The 20,244-nt window shown below is 43.0% G+C and overlaps 1 protein-coding gene and 1 long non-coding RNA gene across 8 annotated transcripts in view; both read left to right on the forward strand.

The window, feature by feature from the left end:
- Window positions 1–9,941, forward strand: part of THOC2 (THO complex subunit 2) — a 55,695-nt gene extending 45,754 nt beyond the window's left edge. For 2 of the 5 annotated variants that reach the window (XM_087748573.1, XM_009477261.2), the window contains 7 exons: window positions 366–401; window positions 4,768–4,905; window positions 5,253–5,322; window positions 5,397–5,554; window positions 6,217–6,293; window positions 6,393–6,440; window positions 9,230–9,941. In XM_087748573.1, the coding sequence (XP_087604699.1) occupies window positions 366–401; window positions 4,768–4,905; window positions 5,253–5,322; window positions 5,397–5,554; window positions 6,217–6,293; window positions 6,393–6,420 (507 nt within the window). In that variant the 3' untranslated portion in view covers window positions 6,421–6,440; window positions 9,230–9,941. Of the gene's footprint in view, window positions 1–365; window positions 402–4,767; window positions 4,906–5,252; window positions 5,323–5,396; window positions 5,555–6,216; window positions 6,294–6,392; window positions 6,441–9,229 lie in introns of those variants that run through there. The other 3 variants (XM_087748574.1, XR_015702581.1, XR_015702582.1) reach the window with 3 other exon arrangements.
- Window positions 9,942–10,506: 565 nt separating this feature from the next.
- On the forward strand, window positions 10,507–20,052 carry LOC148056664 (uncharacterized). 3 transcript variants are annotated; one of them, XR_015702585.1, is made up of 6 exons: window positions 10,507–11,062; window positions 11,226–11,473; window positions 11,730–11,942; window positions 13,360–13,582; window positions 14,032–14,118; window positions 16,985–17,243. It is a non-coding gene; the product is annotated as an uncharacterized LOC148056664 (long non-coding RNA). The 3 variants fall into 3 exon arrangements; XR_015702584.1 differs by lacking the exon at window positions 16,985–17,243 and adding an exon at window positions 19,780–20,052 and having other exon boundaries at window positions 10,507–11,473; XR_015702583.1 differs by having other exon boundaries at window positions 10,507–11,473.
- Window positions 20,053–20,244: the final 192 nt, after the last annotated feature.

The following is a 20,244-nucleotide window of genomic DNA, read 5'->3' on the forward strand; positions in this document are numbered from 1 at the left end:
AAACCTGTTTCACCTGTGGTTCAGCTGTATTTAGAGCTAAGACTATTTTTTCTATATATTTTGTCTTGGCGGGAGAGTGTTTTTTCACTGTTTTATGAAGAATTAGATATAAACACATTTTGTAGTTTACTTAATAATTGGGTCTAGAGAATAGATATGACTGTCTCTTCCCCCCCCCCCCCCCCTTCTTTCTTTTTAAAAAATATTTCAGTTCCTAGCTTTATTCAGTGTGCAGTATTAACATAAGATTTATTCCAGAAGGAGTAGCTGTTTTTTGTTTCAAGGGTATGGCTATGCTTCCCAAAGTTCCTCTGGTTTCTGAAAACTATTCCAGCTTACGTGTCATCTCCATTCATTTTCTACAGGACAACCTCAACGAACTCAAGGACTCTTCAGCAAAGGTTTGAATCTTTTAGACACCACCAAAGTTTACTTTCATGTTTTGTGGCAGAGAGAACTTAACTTTTGGTCTTGTGGCAAACCCCATCAGCAAATTCAAATTCCATTCCTGTAAATACTAGTATAGTAACAGAGGGATTCTTTCAGTCTGCTATATAGAACCTCTGTACAGGAGTGAGGGATAGTTATGTGGAAGCAACATAATGAAAATCCCCTGAATTTACCATTCTGTCAATATTTTTAAGAGATTTTGTGTGTCAGTATCTTTTCTGGTCCTCTCCGAGACTTGTAAATTAATAGAAATGTCCTTATGATTAAGCCATTTATTTGGCTGAAGAGGTAATAGAATAGTTAAAAATAGATCTTAGAATAGTTCTTTGATACCAATTAAAAACCAGTAGTTATTTAAAACTGAAAATATTTGAGACATATCTCTGGAATATCAGTACTCTCTCCCCTTACTACTGTTGTATTCATGTTTTAGTGCTATCGTACTATATTTCTAAACATCACAGACAACCTCCTAAATAATCACGTTTGTGCATTTTCTTCCTGTAAACGCACTTCAGATTCAGTATTTTATGAGAATGTATGCTAAAGAATGCTTCTAAGAGTTCATAGAATCATAGAATACCAGGTTGGAAGGGACCACAAGATCCAGCCTTTCTCGAGAAAAGCACGGTCTAGACAAGATGGCCCAGCACCCTGTCCAGCCAAATCTTAAAAGTGTCCAATGTTGGGGAATCCGCCACATCCCTGGGGAGATTATTCCAATGGCCAATGGTTCTCGTTGTGAAAAATTTTCTTCTTTTGTCCAATCGGAATCTCCCCAGGAGTAACTTGTACCCATTACCCCTCTTTTCCATGTGACTCCTTGTAAAAAGGGAGTCTCCATCTTCTTTGTAGCCACCCTTTCCCTTCACTGGAACGTGGTGATCAGGTCTCCCCTAAGCCTTCTTTCCACAAGGCTGAACAAACCCAGTTCCCTCAGCCTTTCCTCATACGGCAGGCGTCCTGGTCCTTTGCTCGTCTTTGTGGCCCTTCTCTGGGCCCTCTCCAGCCTGGCCGCATCTTTTTTTGCATAGCGTGGACCAAAACTGAACACCGTATTCCAGGTGTGGCCTGACGAGCGCTGTGTAGAGTGGGATATGAGTTAAATGACATTTTGGAATATTCTGTTTTGGACAGATTCTGCAACTATTCTGTTGCTTTTTTTAAATTTGGCCACTTGCATAGTAACAGTCACAAATACTGTAAACTTGCTAATATATTAGGGTATGTGGCTAATAGGAAATGGATCAAATCTTCCAAAGTTGCTATTAAAATTTTTGATTACACAGTCAGTATCAATGTGTAACTAAGTAGCACAAATGTTTATCACTGGGAAAATGCTGACCCTTTGGACTTCCTGGATAACTTATGGGTTTATCTAGGATTACTTGTATTCAGTTTATCTAGGATTACTTGTATTCACTTAATTTAAAAATGCATCATGGATTATCACTTCCTATTCTATATTTACACTGCTGTTTTACTTGTAGCTCTCTTTGTGTAATAAAGTGTTCAGAACACTTTCTATGTTTTAATTCAAAATAGCTCTGATTTTATAACGGACACTTGCTGATGGGTTTTTTTAATTGAATCTTTCCAGTACCAAACATACCTACTTACAGGGAGACTGTATATAGGAAGCATCCTTTGATTCTTACAGTTGATGACATTAGAGTGTCTATAGATTGAATCAATATACTTTCAAAAATTATTTATAAAGCATTGTAATGATATCTTATATATTTAAATTTTTTGAAATTAGAAAACTATAATATTTGTCTTGAGCTCACATCTATCTGAAGTGTGGTATAAGGTAGTCTGTCTAATCTTGCTTTTCCCTCCCTTACTGTATTAGTCAAGGTTCAACTGGTTAATTGAAACTTCACCGAAGTTTTCATTAGTTAAGCAAAATTTTTATTTAAAACTATTTATTTTACTTATTAACACATTGATGTGGTAATCAAGCAGACAGTGAAGCTATTTGTAATTAAATGATCAACGAACAGCTTTATTTTTCTGGTCAATTTGAAAAGTTAAATTTTACAATTAACTATCATGCGTTTGTATAGACTTAGCTGGAAGTGTATTGCAGTTATGTGACTTTTTCATGGATTTATTGTTTGTTAAGTGCTCGGGGGAAGGGGGCTGTCCAACCCTTTCCTTCCTCTTCTAAACGCTGGTTTCTATACTATCTCACTTAATGAACTAACTTTCACTCTTCAGTGCCATTCTAACAGATGTAAGGCACTTCTTGACAATGTTGCCTATACATGGTGTAAGAGAAGTTAAATGCTCTTCTTCACTGCCATGTTCTCGTTCGGGGAAAGGATAGGATATTCAGAAGCCTGTAAGATTTATGAGTTCAGCTTCCACTGAAAGTTAGTAGGAGTCTAGTGCTATTATGTATGCTTACAGGCTTTCTTTGTTCCTGACTTTGCCCAGTTTCTGGGGCAATCAAAACATTGGTTTACATTGCAGGTTATAAAATAAATGGTGCCAGACTTGAGTTAGGTTTGTGTTTGTTCTTGCTTTGGCCTTTGCCCAAGTTACACAAAATACAACAGTGCCCAAAATTTGGTGTGGTTTCAGTTAGCAGCATTTCTAGAAGCAAGTTGATAAAGCCTGATGAGCTAAATCCAGCTTTTTCTTGTAAAAGGGGGTGGATTTAGTTTTCCAAAACTCCTCATTGGAATGGTAGAAGAGCAGTGGAATTTGTCATGAGCAACCATGTGAACTTAAGAAGTGGAACAGGAGAAAGCAGAGCTATGTGTTTGCTTTCTCACATGGCCAGCACCTCTGGGAGACAACTGAATGGGGCTGCATAGAAAAAGCATATTTGCATGCCACTGTTAAAAGTTCACAGCAAAAAAGTGAGCAAGGATAAATTTACTTGTGGAATGGCAATGTAGGAAATGGAACAAGAAAAGAGGAGTGAGGGAAAAGAGCAGAAAGAAAAACATCTATTGAAAGAATATTGAAGGTTCAGTCTCAGGTAGGAGAATAATAAAATTCCAGTTAAATAATAAAAGATACCTAGCGTTGTCAGTGTGACTTTTAACATAGGACCAGTAGCATCAAGTTTCAGTAAGTTAAACATTTACTGGAAGTGGAGAAGGACAGGATTAATTTAATAAAAAGAAGAAAATTATTTGAAACAATATTTGGTTTGGTTCAAGTGATTTCTAGATTGTTCTAAATTAATGTTCCACTTACCGCTTTCTTTGGTGTCCTTTTAGGTAAGATGCCTCTCTAAAAAGAAATACAGAGAACATTGTAAATAAAAGATATTTTTTTTTTTCCCCAATATATAAAATTGATAGCTTATGGAACTGGGGAAATATTAAAGTATACTGATGTAAATCTGTCTGTTGCTGTAACTTAAATACATAAAACACCAAGGAAAAGTGTTTTTAATTTATAATGTGCTTTTATTGGTATCTTACAAAAAATATTTCTTAGAAAGATCTAACAATATAATTGTATTTAAAAAGACAGAATTAGTTACTGTAATGCATCAGTATTTATATAATACATGCACTACCTTTTATATATATATATATATATATATACACACAGTAGCATTTAAACTTTGTCAAGTGTTATACTTGACATTACTGTGACTTATTTTCTATTTTCCTCCCATGCGACCCCAGTTAATACTGAGAATATTCAGCTTTGTGAAACTAGTATGTTTTACAGAGCTTATCAAAATTGGTTAGAAGAGAGAGTGGAATAACAATCTAGAACACAGTACAGGGCAAAACCAGTTCTTATCTGTGTTCGGCTGCTTTTATCATCTCAAGTTTAGGCTTAAGGTGGAGTTTTGTATTACTTTAGATGAAAAAACACATTATTCAAAGTATTGGCATAAATACATTGTGGATTAAGATTATTCTTTAAAAATTAATTAGAACCTGTTTAAGCAGCTGATTCCATTCATTCATTCCAGGCAAGATTGCACGTGTTAAGTCAGTCCAGGAGTCTGCGTATGCTGTTTCAACAGTACTGCTGTCTGATTTGTTTTGATATATCAAACAATACTGGCAAACAATGTTGTGTGTATTTAATGTAAGTGTTTCAGTTAAGAGGAAGTGTTCTTGAATTTCCAGTGTTGAGAAAACAAAGCTATAGGTTAAATTATAGGTGACAAGTTTGTAAGTGTCTTCAATCATGTTTTGGGGTTGTTTTTTTTTGCTAGTAAAGTATTAATGTTTAATTTTGCTCTTTGAGCTAGACCTGTTGTGTTAGAGTAAGACTTTTTATTTATACATCTAGGAATACATATTAATATTTGGTGATATTGCCTTAATTTAACAGCACTACATTAACCACACTACTCCAACACTGTCCAAGAGTAAGGAGAGAGAAGTGGACAAGAAAGATTTGGACAAGTCAAGGGAAAGATCCAGAGAGAGAGAGAAGAAAGATGAAAAGGACAGGAAAGATCGAAAAAGGGTTGGTGAAATTTTTATGAACTAGTTTAGAGTTGGTATATACTTGGAAAGCTTTCTGTTCAAAGTCCTTGCAGTAGTAATTGGTTGTACAGCCTATCCAAGCAGAAGCGATCCGTATCAGGGTTGTTTTTCTTTTGTTCTGTTACTTTTTCAAAGGTCGGTTTACAGTAATGTATTCAAAACTTTTTCCCTTCAAAACCGATCTCAAGAAACTTTACACAAGATGTGATAACTCAGTTACACTTTAAGTATTCAAAAATTAGTTCTCCAAAGTAACATTGTAAGCAGGTGCTACTTCAGGAGTATGTTTTAATCTGCTAACATCTGCATAATTGTATTTGGTGCCAGGATCATTCAAACAGTGACCGAGAGGTACCACAGGATTCAACTAAACGACGCAAAGAGGAAAATGGGACAAGTACGTATTTAATTTTATATGTGTGTATTAGGCTTTTACTTGTTGTGAGTTACAACTTTCTGTTGTGTTTTTAGCTGGTTCTTCAAAACATAGTAAAAGTGAAAGTCCTTCTGATTCCCCTCGCTTAAATGAAAAGGAAAAGGAGAAGAACAAATCAAAATCTTCAGGAAAAGAGAAAGGTGATTCAATTAAGGCAGAGAAGATGGAGAAGAGCTCCTCTGGTAGCAAAAAGGTAAAATAAACTATTCTCATTTTGTTGATTTGATTGTTTTGTTCTTGTTGACAGAACAAGCTGATTCCTTTTTCCTAAATTTTATTGCTGTTTTATGGCCTAAATTAAAAAGATGCACTGTGAATGTCTAGGAAAACGCTTACGAAAATTGTGGTATCTTGTGGCTCTAAATATTTCAGCAGTCACTCCCAGCAGGATAAACTGGAGGAATAGTTCATTTTGGCAGTAGCCAGGAAAATTCAGAAATTATTCTAGATATTTCAAAACCTGAAGTATATTTGCAGACCAGTTTGGTGAGCGAATATGTGAAAGCAGGGTTAATTTACATGTAAACTAGTCTGCTTGTATTCACATTTTCAAGTGCATGTGTCAGCACAGCGCCCCTTTTTTTTTTTTTTGTGAAAACGGAGAAGTATGTTGTAGTCTTATTTGTAAAACACCAAACAATAGTTCCCAGTTGTTGTAACTCTTTAGTGGTTATTATAGAACTGTAAGACAAAGTTAGAGTCATCTCAAAAACCATAGAAGCTGATTACTGTCATTCTGACGGATGATTTCTTTTAGCTGTGGCCAGTTACAATTTTAAATACGTATAATCCTTCTAATCAGACTGTACAATGTCTACTATAATAAACTATTTCCCATATGTGTATTTTTTGCAGGAATCAAGACATGATAAAGAAAAAACAGAAAAGAAAGAAAAACGAGACAGTACTGGAGGGAAAGAAGAAAAGAAACAATATCCTTTTACACATTAGCTTTTCAGAAAAATACAGAAAATGAGCTTCCTTTTATTTTATGTGGTAAAATGTATTTTTTTCCTTAACGTTGAATCTACTCATAAATCTTCAGACAAGCACAGATAATGAAGATTGTTCCAGTCAAGGTAAAAATTTTTGTGATTTACTCTGTTTGACTTGGTATCTCCTGTGGCTCCTTTTGACTGGTAAAGGATATATCAAACAAAATAGCCTGAGTGTGAAAGGGCTAAAATTACCCAGGGTGGGTTTTTTCTTTTTTGGTTGTTTTGGGGGTGGTTGGTTTTTTACTTGTTTGGCTTTTGTTGGTTTGGGGTTTTTTTGTTTTAATTCTATCCCAGGGAAGAAAACTTTCCCCATCATCAGCATAGAGATTGTATACATGCTTAGACTATTTTGGGGGGAAAAAAAAAAATTTTTTTAGAAAAATAAATTGTTCTTTGAAGCTGTCAGTGTTCTGATTTTTTTTTCAGACCTATGCAAATATGTGGAGACTTAAATTTAGTTTTAGGGGTACGAGGGTGGGGTTTTTTCTCCTCTTTGCATCTAGCCATTTTAAGAGTCTCGAAATGTTTCATTTTCAGTTATTTGGGAAGGAAAGTGCCCCAGTGAACTTAAAATTAGTTCACCTGACCTACCCAGCTTGAGTCACACACTGCTACCAATCTTTCTACCTAAAGCAGTGGACAATTTTACATTTTAAAAAGTGTGTATATGTTGGGTAAACATGAAAATAACTGATAGTATTCAAAGAATACGGCTTCTCTTTCTGTTCACAAATTGTCCAAGTGCTTTATAATTCTTATGTTCTCTATTTAGAACTGATGAATTGTTTCTGTGAAAACTTTGTAGATTCTGTGAGCACTCAAAGTGAACACGAGCAGGAATGAAGTAGAAGCAACTTTTTTATTCAGTCACATTTTTTCACGGTTTGAGATTATTTGCTTTCATAGAGTAATATTGTTCTGACTATTGAACAACATAAGGCAGGCAGAGTTTTCCTTTTTATCAGGCAAACCTGATAAAATACTGTTACAGAGAGGGGGATGACAACATTTTTAAATGCACAAGTCCTTCTTTGTCTCAGATTTTGAAGAAGGATTGATGAGGCTGAAAATTCGTCTTGTTTTCAGGACTGTCTTGGCTGGTCTAGAAAGCGATGCTACTTTTCACCAACACAATTTGTTGTGAATTCAATTTAAAGTGATGGGGGGGAACAACTTTTTATCATGAGGGATGGTCAAAAACTACAACAGTTTGCCCAGAGAGGTGGTGGAGCTGCCATCCTTAGGGTATTCAAAACCTAACGTGGTGGGCCACAGCCCTGGGCAACCTGCTCTAGTTAATTCTGCTTTTTGAGCAAGGGTGTTGGACTGGACAGTCTTCAGAAGTCCCTTCCAACCTCATTGTTTTTGAATTCAATTATATGGGTATCATGTTTGAGAATACTTAGGATGATGATATATGGCAAAACCGCCTGGAGAGATTTATTGGCTGTGGACTCTCAAATTAACATTGCTCCTTGTAGTGGCTGTACTTGCTTTTGGTGTTGGAGAAAGACCATGACATAGTCCCAAGTTCTTCCATTCGCCTCTGTCTAACTAAAACAACAGAGACCAAATCTGAAAGGTGTAAATGCTTTGCTGTTGGGAATCCTTTTGCAGGAGGCCTGAGGATTATAGGATGGCTTGTAGAACACTTGCAGAGTAGTATTTTGATGAAAGTCCAACAAAACAAACAAAAAACAAAATTTGAATTCTGAAATCTTCTGATAATCTGGGAATGTCTTCTGAAAAAAGTCTCCACATGTGGATGGTGGCTTCAAAGAGCAAAGGGGGGATTATTGGAAAAAGGGTCTCAAGAGTTTCATTTGGTGACGTTGCTCGTTCAGCCACTGAAGCTGATGGCAAATGTGTGGAGGGGTTTTGGGTAACAAAGCTCATGCTGATACCATGAGCTCTTTGGAGGGCGTTGGTAGAAAAAGGATAGGAGTTCAGGTTATTGCTTCTTAGTACTATTTCTTTTTGTTTTATCTTCTTGAAGTAATAGAAGATGCTTCTGTGAATAGCTTCCAAACTGAAAATTATGAGCACTCTTTGGAAAGAATATAATGGAATTTTTTTGACTCTTTGTCCTTCATAGCCATTGTCTGATCACTGTGGATGGACCCCATTTTTTTCCCCCCATTTCTTTAAATGTTACTTTGGGTTGGGGGGGGAAGGCAATCTTGGTAGATTAAGTTCACTACTGAGGACTTGCAGCTTCTTTAATAATAAAATGTGAAGTTTTATCTTGACCAGCAATTCAATATAAAGTGAGGATTGTCATCAATTAAAAAAGCACAACTGTTGTTATGACTACATCGTGATTTAAGCAACAAGTGCTTAGGTAAATGTCAGTTGCACAGTAAAATTCACATCCAGCTATGTCGTGGGCTAAACTGGAGCATCTGGCCTAGAATACTGGCAACACCCCATCGTTTGCGTAGTCAAGTATGAAAAAATGCCTTTTTATAGCAACACGGTTGTGGAATCTAAACCTGTGCTCCTGGTTTTTAAATCTTTTATAACATTCTTCCTAATGTACGACATCTGATTGACTGCATTTATTTCTTGCCTAATTTAGAGATAGTAATGTTTGGAGGGGGCTGTACTTCTAAAAGAGTTTTCACCTTCACAAGTGACTGCTTGTTTCTTATTTGTATTTTCAAATCAGTGTTTCACTACTTACAATGCAGTGCTCACATTAATATAGTTCTTGCGGTGGATTAAACTAGAGTTAGGGAGTGAATGACTGATGAAAATAGTTTTATTTCCCCCCTCATTCTTTGAATTGCGAATGGAATAAAATGCTAAGTGGTGAGATCGGTATTCATTTGAACAATGTCTAATTCCAATTATGTATGCCTTTGTTGCAGGTGAGATTGAAATGGGAAGATATCCAGCTGTGACCAGAAATGTATTTTCCAGAGTATAGATTGCACAGAAATTTGTGAATGAAGAGGACCCATCTGCATCTCCTTAAATTATTCAGTTCTCTGCTTTATTTCCCCATGCTGAGGATTTAATTGTTGAGTTGTACATTACTGTATTTTAACTTGTTGCTTAGTTTCTTACACATTTATTTTCAGTACCTGGCTGAAAGTGTTACCTATTCCATATTTTAGCACAATGTGCTGCAAACAACAGTTGCCATAGTGCAAATGAGGTTTCATGTGTACAGAGTTCCACTTTAGGTTGTCGAAAATACTGCCTGAGTTTAGTAATTCTTTCGATCTGAAATGCATTCTTTTAGATGTTCGAAAACCACAAATAAACAGTTATTGAACCTTTTTGGATTTACCTCATTTAAACTCAGTTTTTATTTATTACTTGGCCTGTTTTTAATATCGGTGACTAAAAAAAAAAGTCAAGTGGGAGCACTGTTTTCATGCAATGCTTAGGGATTATTTGTATATTATGTGTACAACGTTGACTTGTTTAAAGAAACAAGGAATGAACCCTGTCCCTTCCATCCCTACCTAAACCTGTGCTCAGTTGTCCCTTACCACACCTTTTGTTTGTCATGTTGTTTTTAGATTGATTGGAAATGCTCTCTTCAAAACTGAAATAAATTAAGTTTCAATTACAGCTACAGGAGCTTTGTATTGCTGAACTTTAGTCTGAAAAGTTTCACAATGACATTTTTAAAAAAAAAAAAAAAAGAATTTTTTTATCTGCTGAATTCTACCAGTGTAACCTTTTTTCTAAATAAACAATAGTTTTCTCAATGGGTCGTAAATCATTCTGTGTGTGGTCGCTTTATTGCTTTATGTATTGTTCTGAAAATTTTCAGTAGTTGGAATTGCGGGAGGGTGTTTGCCATCTTCGCTTATGAGCCCTCTGTACCCGCTTGCCGATCAGGTGCAAAGGTTTGGTTACGTGGTGCGGTGCCTCTGGCGAAGTGAGGGATGCGTTACACTTCCCCGATGTTTTTGAGAAGCTCAGGGTTTGCCTTCCCGCGTTCACTCGAGTTCACATCTTTCTTTTGAGGCATTTGTCTGTCATCCAAAGCTCATTAAAATCTCTGGCACTTTTTCCTCCCCATTCCCTAATTTAGTCAAATTAGACTGACTTAAGAGTGTCTTGAAAATGCCTTAGTTTAGTTTAACCAGTTTAGTTTAATACCTGACAAAAAAGGGACTCTTACCTGGCTTCTGACGTAGCATGGCAGGTCACTTTGGTGAAGCTGCCATCTCAGATGTTCACCTGGGTAAGAAATCTTCAGGTCTGGAAGTCTTTAGGTCACATCCATGACTCATTTCCACCCGTTTCCCCCCCAAAGGTGTGGATTTCCTTCAGTAAAAGTGACTGCTAGTTTGTTTAGAAAATGTGGGTTGTGAAAGAATACCTGTTTGTGTCCTTTGGAGAAGGGGAGATTCCAATGTCTTGTCTAGAGTCTTTGTTTGCTATTTAGTGACTAAAAAGGTATAACTGGCAGTTGAGCTTTTTTGGGCTGGGTACAGCAGTTTAAATACCCAATGACTATATATTCACCCAAAAGCAGGAGCTGCTGTTACAGCTAGATTCCTGCTAAGTTTTGGAGATGGTGCATCTCTCGTGCTCTTCCTCTACAGCCAGTTCTCGCCCCAGGGACTGCAGGACTGATTGAAACTTCCAGTGCGTTTGCTCCTTTGGTCGCCTGGAGCCCTGCGAGACAGCCAGCTTTCTGTGAGCCCCAGCGATGTCCTCTCTGCCTCTGCAGTCAGCAGGTATGATGGAGAAGTGGTGACCTGGAGGGGGAGAGAAAACTTCCCCTTTTGGTGCCATTTACATATCAAATCACTTGAATTGTAGTTCCTCTTCAGCCTTTGTGTTTACTGCATCTTCTGTCTTCTTTTTAAATTCAAATACTGCGCCTCATCCATTTGCTAGGATCTGCTTTCTTTTCAAAATCAATGCAATAATCCTGTGCTGGGGTGTGGAGGAGAGGATCCGATGCCAGTGGGAGGCGTTTCACAATATTGAGACTGAAATGCTTGCAGAACTGTAAAACCTTTCAGCCTTGGTCCTCGTGCAGCTTCAGAAGGTCGTGAGCAGAAGTGGTGAGAGCTGTCACAGCTGCTGCCCGAAGGCTGGACTGACGTTTTCCTCTGTTTTTAAAAGGCACAGCAAATACAAAGGTAATCACAGTCCCTTTAACTTGCGTAATTATTTTAAAAGATGAAGTCATGCAAGTTAAGGCCCAGTTTCTTGGAGGAGGTGTGGGATCTAAGTAGCTTAAAAGATTTAAGTGCTGTAAATTGGTGATCTTGATAACAAAGACTGAGACTTCTTATAGGTACAACTTCTCCCGGGACTGTAATGTATTCCAGTCCCTGTACTATTGAAGTTATTACGTAAAGGAGCGTGTTCTCATTTTTTCACAATCTCTAACAGGAAAGGATGATCATGTTTTTCAAGATTACGCTTTCAGATTGACAAGCAGAAAATTTGTTCTGCCTGTTGGACCGCTGTGGTTTGTATTGGTACCATCGGCGCACCACGTTGGTCTCTGTTGCCTTAATTCTGCTTCCCTCTGCTAAGCACCACGGTTGCAGCAGCAATGATTCCCAGAAATGCTTTCTGTTGGCCCTGTCTTCCCAGAAGGAGGTTCGTGGCTGCTTATTAGTGAACTTGATACAAATCAACTTAAGTTTACACGAGGAGATAGGTCCTTATTGATCAGGCTTGGGAAATGGGGTTTGCTTGCGGGGAAGTGTATAAAATACAACTCTGTCAGAGCAAACTGATTTTTAATGATTGCTCTGAGAAACATGCTTAATAGACTGAAAAGTTCAATATCCTGTTTATGTGAACTTTTAAAATAAAAGCACAGAAAGAAATAAGGGTGACATAAACTTAAATCCTCTTCTAAATGGCAAGTTAATTGCTGTATGCCGTGTTTAAACAACACTGGTTTGCTCTATATGGAGTGTCACAGCTGTGTTGCTTTTTCCTGTCCTGCTCTTCCCCTTGTCCAAAACAATCATCTATCGTAGCATCACAGAACAGTTTGGGTTGGAAGGGACCTTAAAGATCATCTGGTTCCAGCCCCCCTGCCATGGGCAGGGACACCTTCCACCAGACCAGGTTGCTCAAAGCCCCATCCAGCCTGGCCTTGGACACTTCCAGGGATGGGGCATCCACAGCTTCTCTGGGCAACCTCTTCCAGTGCCTCACCACCCTCATAGTGAAGAATGTCTTCCTTGTATCTAATCTAAATCTACCCTCTTTCAGTTTAAAGCCATTACTCCCTGTCCTATCACTACGTGCCCTTGTAAAAAGTCCCTCTCCAGCTTCTACAGTAGGCCCCCTTCAGGTACTGGAAGGCTGCTATGAGGTCTCCCTGGAGCCTCCTCTTCTCCAGGCTGAACAACCCCAGCTCTCTCAGACTGTCCTCACAGCAGAGATGCTCCAGCCCCCTGATCATCTTTGTGGCCTCCTCTGGACCTGCTCCAACAGGTCTGTGTCCTTCTTATGATGGGGGCCCCAGAGCTGAACGCAGTACCCCAGGTGGGGTCTCATGAGAGGGGCAGAATCACCTCCCTCGAGCTGCTGGCCATGCTTCTTGTGATGCAGCCCAGGATGCAGTTGGCTTTCTGGGCTCGAGTTTCTGAGGGTCATTCCTTTGTCGAGGAACTATCTTTGGGGACAGACAGGAGTCTGTCTGTACATCATCATCAGATCACGCTGCAGCAGGCAGCATGGTTTGGCTCGAGAGTCAGTGGTTCTGTGGAGCTTGATCGGTGTTTGTTTAGAATTTGCCTATAATGACTATTTTAAAAAATAGTAAAATGTGTGAGGTACATTCTGTGCTAAACTGATAGTGTGTTTAACAGTACTGAGCCTCACAAAACTTCATCATGAATTAGTTGTTTTAATTGGCAGTTAAAACAACCGATGGGTCACAAAATATGTGACGAACAATGGGGAAAAGGTCATGCTGGCAACATAAAGACCTTTTAAATAACTGCAATATAGCAATGTTTTCTCCTTTGAGGATTTATGTTTCTCTGTTTAAAAAAAGTTTAACGTGCCCTTGTCTGCACCTGACGCGCCGAGCCTGGGTGTTTCCAGAGGAGGTGGGATCTGCGCTATGGCTGCGCCTGAGCGCGTGATACCGCTGACACCAGAGTAGATGACGGGACGGAGAGGAGATGGAGCACTGCCTGCTTAAAATGCTTACAGCTCCTTGTAAGGAGTGGTCACTTGACAGCTTTTTAATTGCAGAAGATGATCTTGGCCTATAGGTACTGTCCACAAAGCAAATTAATTTGTTTTATTCCCAGGAGTGTTTAGAAATAGATTTTTTTTGTATGGATTCAACATTAACAAAAGCAAGCCTATGGCTAATAGAATATTTGCTGTCTGTAATGATAAAAAACTAACTGTTTTGTATCAATTAATAATACTACTAAACACAGGGGCTTACTTGTCTTTTAAATATTGTGGGGTTTTGGTTTGTTGTTGGTTTGGGTTTGGGTTTTTTTTTAAATATAATCCAGAAAAAGGGAACTTGAACCAAAAGTTGAGCGTCCCTGGTACTCTGTGAAGGTCAGTTTGTGTCTTCAGTAATCTGGGATTTGGGACAGAGGGGTGTCATCTTGGCAGCTGTACTTGAACGTACTATTAAGAAATTGTAGTGCTTATAGACTTGATCAGCAAAACTCTTCTGATTAGCTTTGTTCTTATTAATTAGAGGTTATTTCTGAATGAATCGAAGAAGATTACAAACCCTTGTCCTGCAGTGCAAGAAAAGACACAGACAAATTGGGAAGGGAATCAGGTAAGAGTTACGTGGCTAATTAGAGGTGAGGGAGAATTATTAAAAAGGAGGGTAACCAAGCTAAATACTCAGGCGCTTTTAATTAACTCATTAGGGCAGTCTAAAGTGAAATACTTCCATCAAAGTCACTCCAGTCCTTGGGATGTCCCGGAGTGCGAATGAGATGAGGCTTTGGCTGGCTGGCCATGCGCAGGGCAGCCCGCTGGGGCTGCAGCAGCCGCCCTCCCCAGGGAGCTGCCGGGGTGCGGGACTGAGATGGGGTTAAGCTGGGCAAAGAAAAAGCTCACCCTGGGGTCTCTGACTATAGCGTAATCTCCAAACAAAAGAGGAGATTATCTGTCAGCCCAGACACTTAAAGGTGAGTTGAAACAATCATTTAAAATTCAGCTTTGAGGAACCGGTACCTGCCCTGCCAGGAGAGTTCGTCCCTTGCCTACGATGCCCGCTGACATGGCAGAAGCAGCGCGGTGCTTGCACGGGCCCGTGAGCAGCGGTGGGAGAGGAGCAGGGTTGCGGGATGCTTACGCTGCCCCTGTTGCTGGTGTGGCCCGTGCAGAGACACACCAGCAGCGACCTGCAGCAGTCAGGAGGAAATCACTAAACTTTGTGAAAGCACGTAGTGTAGCTGGGATAACTCAGACGTGCTCTGCAACGTCCTGATTTCCTGAGAGGGGCCATAGCAACAGGCTCTTGCCACATTCGTGCCTATGGGAGGGTTTTCGCCCCCAAAACAACTTTCCAAAAGAAAGCTGGTCCTTCTTCTCTGTGTGGGTCTCTGCAGGGGACTCAGCCACATGTATGGAGACATCAGTCGGGGTTTCGGGGTGTTTGGCGATGGGAGATGTATATAGAGTACAGCTCATGGCGGGGGGAAGGCCAGAGACCTTGAGTGGAAATGGGGGGGGGTGTGTGTGTGTGTCAGTGAGTCCCAGACGGCTGGGGAAAGCATGGAAAGAAGTGGGCTGTGTTTCCAGAGCTGGCCAGGTTGCATGGCTGTGAGGGCCACTGGCACGCTCATAGACCCCATCGACTGAATTTGAGAGGGCTGTGGGGAAGAACAGACAGGGCCGGACTGGCGGGCGGGAGGGCAGTGCTGGCAGTGCGCCCTGCCGGGGTCCTGACCCACAGCCCCGGGGGAAACCCAGTACACAGCACCCATTAATTAAGCTCTGTTTCTGGTGTGGCCTGTCTGATGTGATATTCTAATCGCTCTGTGTAATCTGCAGCATCTGTGATAGGTCACAGCTTCAGCTATTTTATAATAAGCTATTTTGCCTGAATATGGCAAAATTCCCTTGTTTAAAGGGCAGGGGAATATTAAATAAATACCATTTATGTTTATTTGCCTCAGATCAAACTGTGGCTCTTACATTAATTTTGTAGGTTTTTGGTAATCAGCCTGCTCAGCCCATATTTGGAATTCAAATCAAATATTTGTTGAAAAGCTTCGAATGATATTAAAATCTGCTCCCCGAGCACGCAGCAAACACCTCTCCCTCTCAGAAAATGCCAGCCCTGCACTGAACGCTGTCATGGCAGCATGGGTGGGAAAGAGTTGGTCAAATGGAGATGGGCTTAGATGGGTGCAAAACCAGGGTGCTGTTGAGCTAGAAGCGGGTGGGCTGGCTGGGACCTGCCTTTCCTATGGGATCCTGCTGGGCTCGGGGCTCTTCCAGCGGGAGACGTGTGCTGGGCTCCAGCTGGGGGGCAGCTGGGCCAGCTGGGGAGAACCCTCGGCTCCTCGCAGGACAGGCGCAGCGGCCCGGGGTTCTGCCTGCTGCTGACTGGGTTTGGGATGGGTGCACCTAAGGGACGGGTGCAGGGAAGCGGAGCTTCCCGCCCTGACCGGCCGCTGCATGTCAGTGTTGCTCCGAACAACAGCAGCGTGCAGAGGCCCGCGGCCTGCAGCTAAAGCTGCTGAGCTCCGAAGTGGGTTTTCTTGTGCTTTAAGTAGATGGAGACCATTAAAACTCATCTCCACGTGCTCGTTGCACTTGCGGTCTCGTGGCTAAACGCAAACGCGCTGCTGGGCTCTTCATGGCCTGAAGGGTGGATTTTTAACCAGGGCAATGGAGCCACGGGTGTAGCTGGCCAGTCCCAGACACCCCCTCCCCGGGCCCATGGCTTTCTGGCGTTAGCCCCTTTCCCTCGCTGTGCCCTGCTCTGTCTCTGCAGCGGGGACCAAACCCCTTGTCCTGTCCCCCCGCACTTGTGGCCTTGACCCGAAATCCATCACGAGCAGCTTGCTGGCCCGGGCCGGGGCGCAGGCACTGCTCCTGCTCTCCCACACAGGCTGCAGCTCTGCTTTTATATTCCTTTAATCCATTTCTTGTGTCATATCATACATTTCCCTACTTGTTACAGCATATCAAGCATCTGCCATGTGCTCATTAATTGGTCAATTACTTTATTTATATGCTAAACATTATCTAAAGCACCAGTCATTACCAGCATCATGGCTGTGGTTTGTGTTGTGCATTTTTTTATAGGCTTTGTGTGCCTTACCCTCTCCTTGCCATCAAGGCCATGTTTCATGGACCCCTGTTAACCCTTTGTGGACCAGTCCCCAGCTCAGCCCCTGTACTCGGCCCCACAGACGCGGACAGAGCTGTAATCCCCGCCACGTCTCCCAGCCCTTCCTCAGAGCCACCTCCCTTTGGGTTTAGCTGGTTTTCTGTCTTCAGCTCCTCACCGTTTCTTTCACATCACTTAAAACTAGACCAAAGACAGAAAGACCTGAAACTGCAACAAAAAAATAGCTGCTGGGAGACTCCCCTGTAACTGTCGGTCGGGGCAGGCCAGGTGCCACTGTTCATCCTGGTTTCAAGCCTCATCTGCTACAAATTGGCTCTGCGTTCACCTTTAGGTGTCAGTCCTGCCCGCTCACTGGGAGATGGCAACAGCCTCTTCACCAGCTGGAAATGATGCGCTGCTGGAAAGCCTCTGCTCTCCCTGCCCTGTGCTCCATCACTTCGCCTGGTGCCGTCCCTGCTCCTCCGGCCCCTCCTGCTCTTCTGATTGCTAGCTGCTGCAGAGCGGGATCTTGGCCTCTTGCTCTGCTGTAAGATGTCCTGTCATCCTAAAATGCCAGAGTCATCATAAATAATTTAGGGCTAGCACTTCAATGTTAGAAACTGAAATAAATAAATACTTGGTACGTGCATGAAGGTTTCATTAGCCTTCATGTCAGCCCATGGAGGCACCGCTGCCACCCAGCACATCAGTCTGCCCATGCCATGGCCAGCAAAATCAGTGATGCAGGTGCTTCCAGCAAGCTTTATCAGCTACACTAAACAGCAGCTGCATGTGGACAGCCTGGTAGCTGGGAAGGGGTCGAGGTTTGCTGTTACGCTGGCTGTAAGGTGGGCAAGGCGGCTCCTTTCCTCCAGCTCTGCTCAGGGTACCAGCATGGTGTCTGGCTGCTCCTCGCCTCGTGGGGCGGCTGCTGCCAATGCCTGTGCCCGCGGTGAAGCTGGAAAGCCCTTTTGTTGATGCTGTTATAGGGATGCTGCCATGTTACAAACCAGTCTCGGTAATTCATCTGTTGACAACTGATGAAATAAAGAAAAGAAAGCCTGAGCGCAGCTCCAGAGTAGGACTGGGGTGCTGGGGGGGGTGGGGGGGGGGGCAGATTTTAGCCAAACCTGCCTCCCTGTAGTGCATGACACAGGAGGGGGGGTCCCACCACGGTGGTGGGGCTCCAGCCTGGGGCTCCTGGGCCAGGTGAGCTGCGGCGGCAGCTGCCCTGACCCCGCTGGTGGTAGCCCATGGGGCAACATCGGCCTGGGCCTCTCCTGCAGCCCCGGTGCCACGGGGGCACCCAGCCCAGCTCAGCGGTGTGCCGGGGTGCGGGCGCTGCTGCTGCTGCGGGCACTCTCCTCCCTGATACCAACTTTAGATGTATTATGTTCTGAGTTAATATTACTTTGAAATTTATAATATCCATGAAAATATTATCTCCGTACTTAAATCCTTTAGTTTAACTGAATAGAGCTATCATTATCCAGAGCTTGTTTATGTATTGCTGCCTGCAAAATAGAGTCAATTTTCCAGACTGAGATGATGAATATGAGCACCAAAGAAATTCTGTAATTTAATTTTAATAACCATGACTTATTATTATTTTAATAACCATAAATTATAATTGTTTAAAAAAAAAATGTTGCAGTGCTTTGCACAAAACCTTGGAAGGAACACTATGCCATAATACTACAGTGGTGGTTGTGTTACAGCTTGTTATTATTCATTTTATTTTGTTGTTAGATGTGCTTTTTGCTGTGAGGAGGAGCTGCTATGGGTTTGGGTGTTTTAGGTCTGATTTTGAACACTGTTGAGGTCCTTTTGCACGCACTGATGGCTCTGGAAACTGGATGAATTACTCTGAATATTTCCTTATAGTATTTCCCCGCAAACACCTGGAGGCAAAGTCACTTTGGGGCGTGTTAGGGCACAGTGGGCCAGGGCTGTTGCACGAGCCCTGCTGCCTCCGCTGCAGCGTATGGTGCAAAGTCCAGGTTTTGGCCTAACGCACACCCTCCCTGTGGCCCAGGGAGGCTCCGGGGCCCCGCCGGCCCCCGCCTGGCCCAGGATGGCCTGACCCCCTCCTGCACTTCATCCTCATGGCCATGGCCCTGCGTGGGCCTGTCCCCCACCCCACCCCTGTCCCATGCCACTTCACCCCAGCCCCGATTGCCTTGTTCGGCCTGGTGCATATTTGTCAGCAAAACTTAACACCCCTTTTGCTAGGATCTGGTGCTTGGTGTGACCCTGGTGGGGCAGCACCGCACCAGCTGCTCACGCAGGGCCAGGGTTGGCCATCAGCCTGGCATTGCCGTGTCGCTCACACCCTCCCAGCTCGGCTCTGGGGCTCAGCAGGCAAATTAAGCCCTGCTTGCAGCAGCACATTTTGGTAGGTACCTGGGGAAGGGAGCATCGCTCACCCCCATGGCCGGTGCGGGGCTGCGTGTGGCCGTCAGGCAGAGGGGAGTGGGTCAAGACCGCTCTCTAGGAAAATGCAACCCGCCCATGTTGGCCTGGATGTTGAGCATGACATGAAGGCTAAAGGACAGAACAACATTTTTTTCCATGCCTCCCTGCATTCATTGTGTGGGCGCTTTACATATAAATAGGCTCATTTCAGCAGGGGCTCCCCAAGGCCATGGTGAGGGAGGCACGAGTCCCTGCCGCCCGCGTGGGAAGGGCTGGCCCCATGGGCAGAGCCTGGCAGTGCCGAGCACAGTGCCCTTCTCACCCCCAAAACTACCTGAAACCTTCAGCCTTGTGGGATGCTTTGGGGTCAAATAATTGCTCTTACTTAGCCCTTGCTTGTTCCTGAGTTTATTTTCCTGTTGCTGAAGGCATGCAGGTGGGCTCAACCCATGCCCCACCACTGCGCTCATGTACAACAAGCACCAGCGACTGCAGCAGCTCCGCAGGGAGCGGGGCCGGGCTCGGCAGCCCCGTGACCAGGACCCACCGCCGGGCACCCCACACACGTTTTCCCTGGCACCGCTGCGGGGCCCTCCCCACAGCTTGTCTGGTTGGGTTTCAGGGTGCGCTTTGGCCAGCAGGTACCAACCCGGTCACTCAGGTCCCACGCTCGCCCGCTCTGCAGCGGCACTACCTGCCTAGGGCCTTCACTGTTGGATTTTTCTTTTTCAGGAGATGATCTTCACACCCCAGCCATCCCAGTGAAGTCTTGCGCTGCTCCAGCTCAGCCTCCCGCCGGCGCTGGGCGCTCACAGGGGAGCATCACCCGTGGTGGCCCCTGGAAGGAGCTGGTTTCTGAGGGGGACCACCAGGCTGGTTGGGCCAGGGGTACCTGCGGAGAGGCTGCTCCTGCTGGGTGTCATTTGGGTGCACACCAGCTGTTTAACACCAGGATTACGTCCTATGGTTCATAGTTTGTGGTGACTTGGAAAAAAACAAACTGTGGCTGAGGTGAGCTCAATAAATTAGAGTTGGGATTAGCTGCAATGTTGGGTGTAGGTTTTTTTTGTTTTTGTTTTTTTTTAAAGCATTGCTGAAAATGTGGGAACTGCAGAAAAAGAAATCTGTATGGTCAACATTTGAGGAATTTATTTACCCCTGCTGCTGCCCACCCCGGGGGCTCGGCAGCACCTCCTG

Source organism: Nipponia nippon, unplaced genomic scaffold (genome assembly GCF_047370975.1).
Source record: "Nipponia nippon isolate SJK-2023a ecotype South Korea unplaced genomic scaffold, ASM4737097v1 scaffold_12, whole genome shotgun sequence".
NCBI lineage: Eukaryota > Metazoa > Chordata > Aves > Pelecaniformes > Threskiornithidae > Nipponia > Nipponia nippon.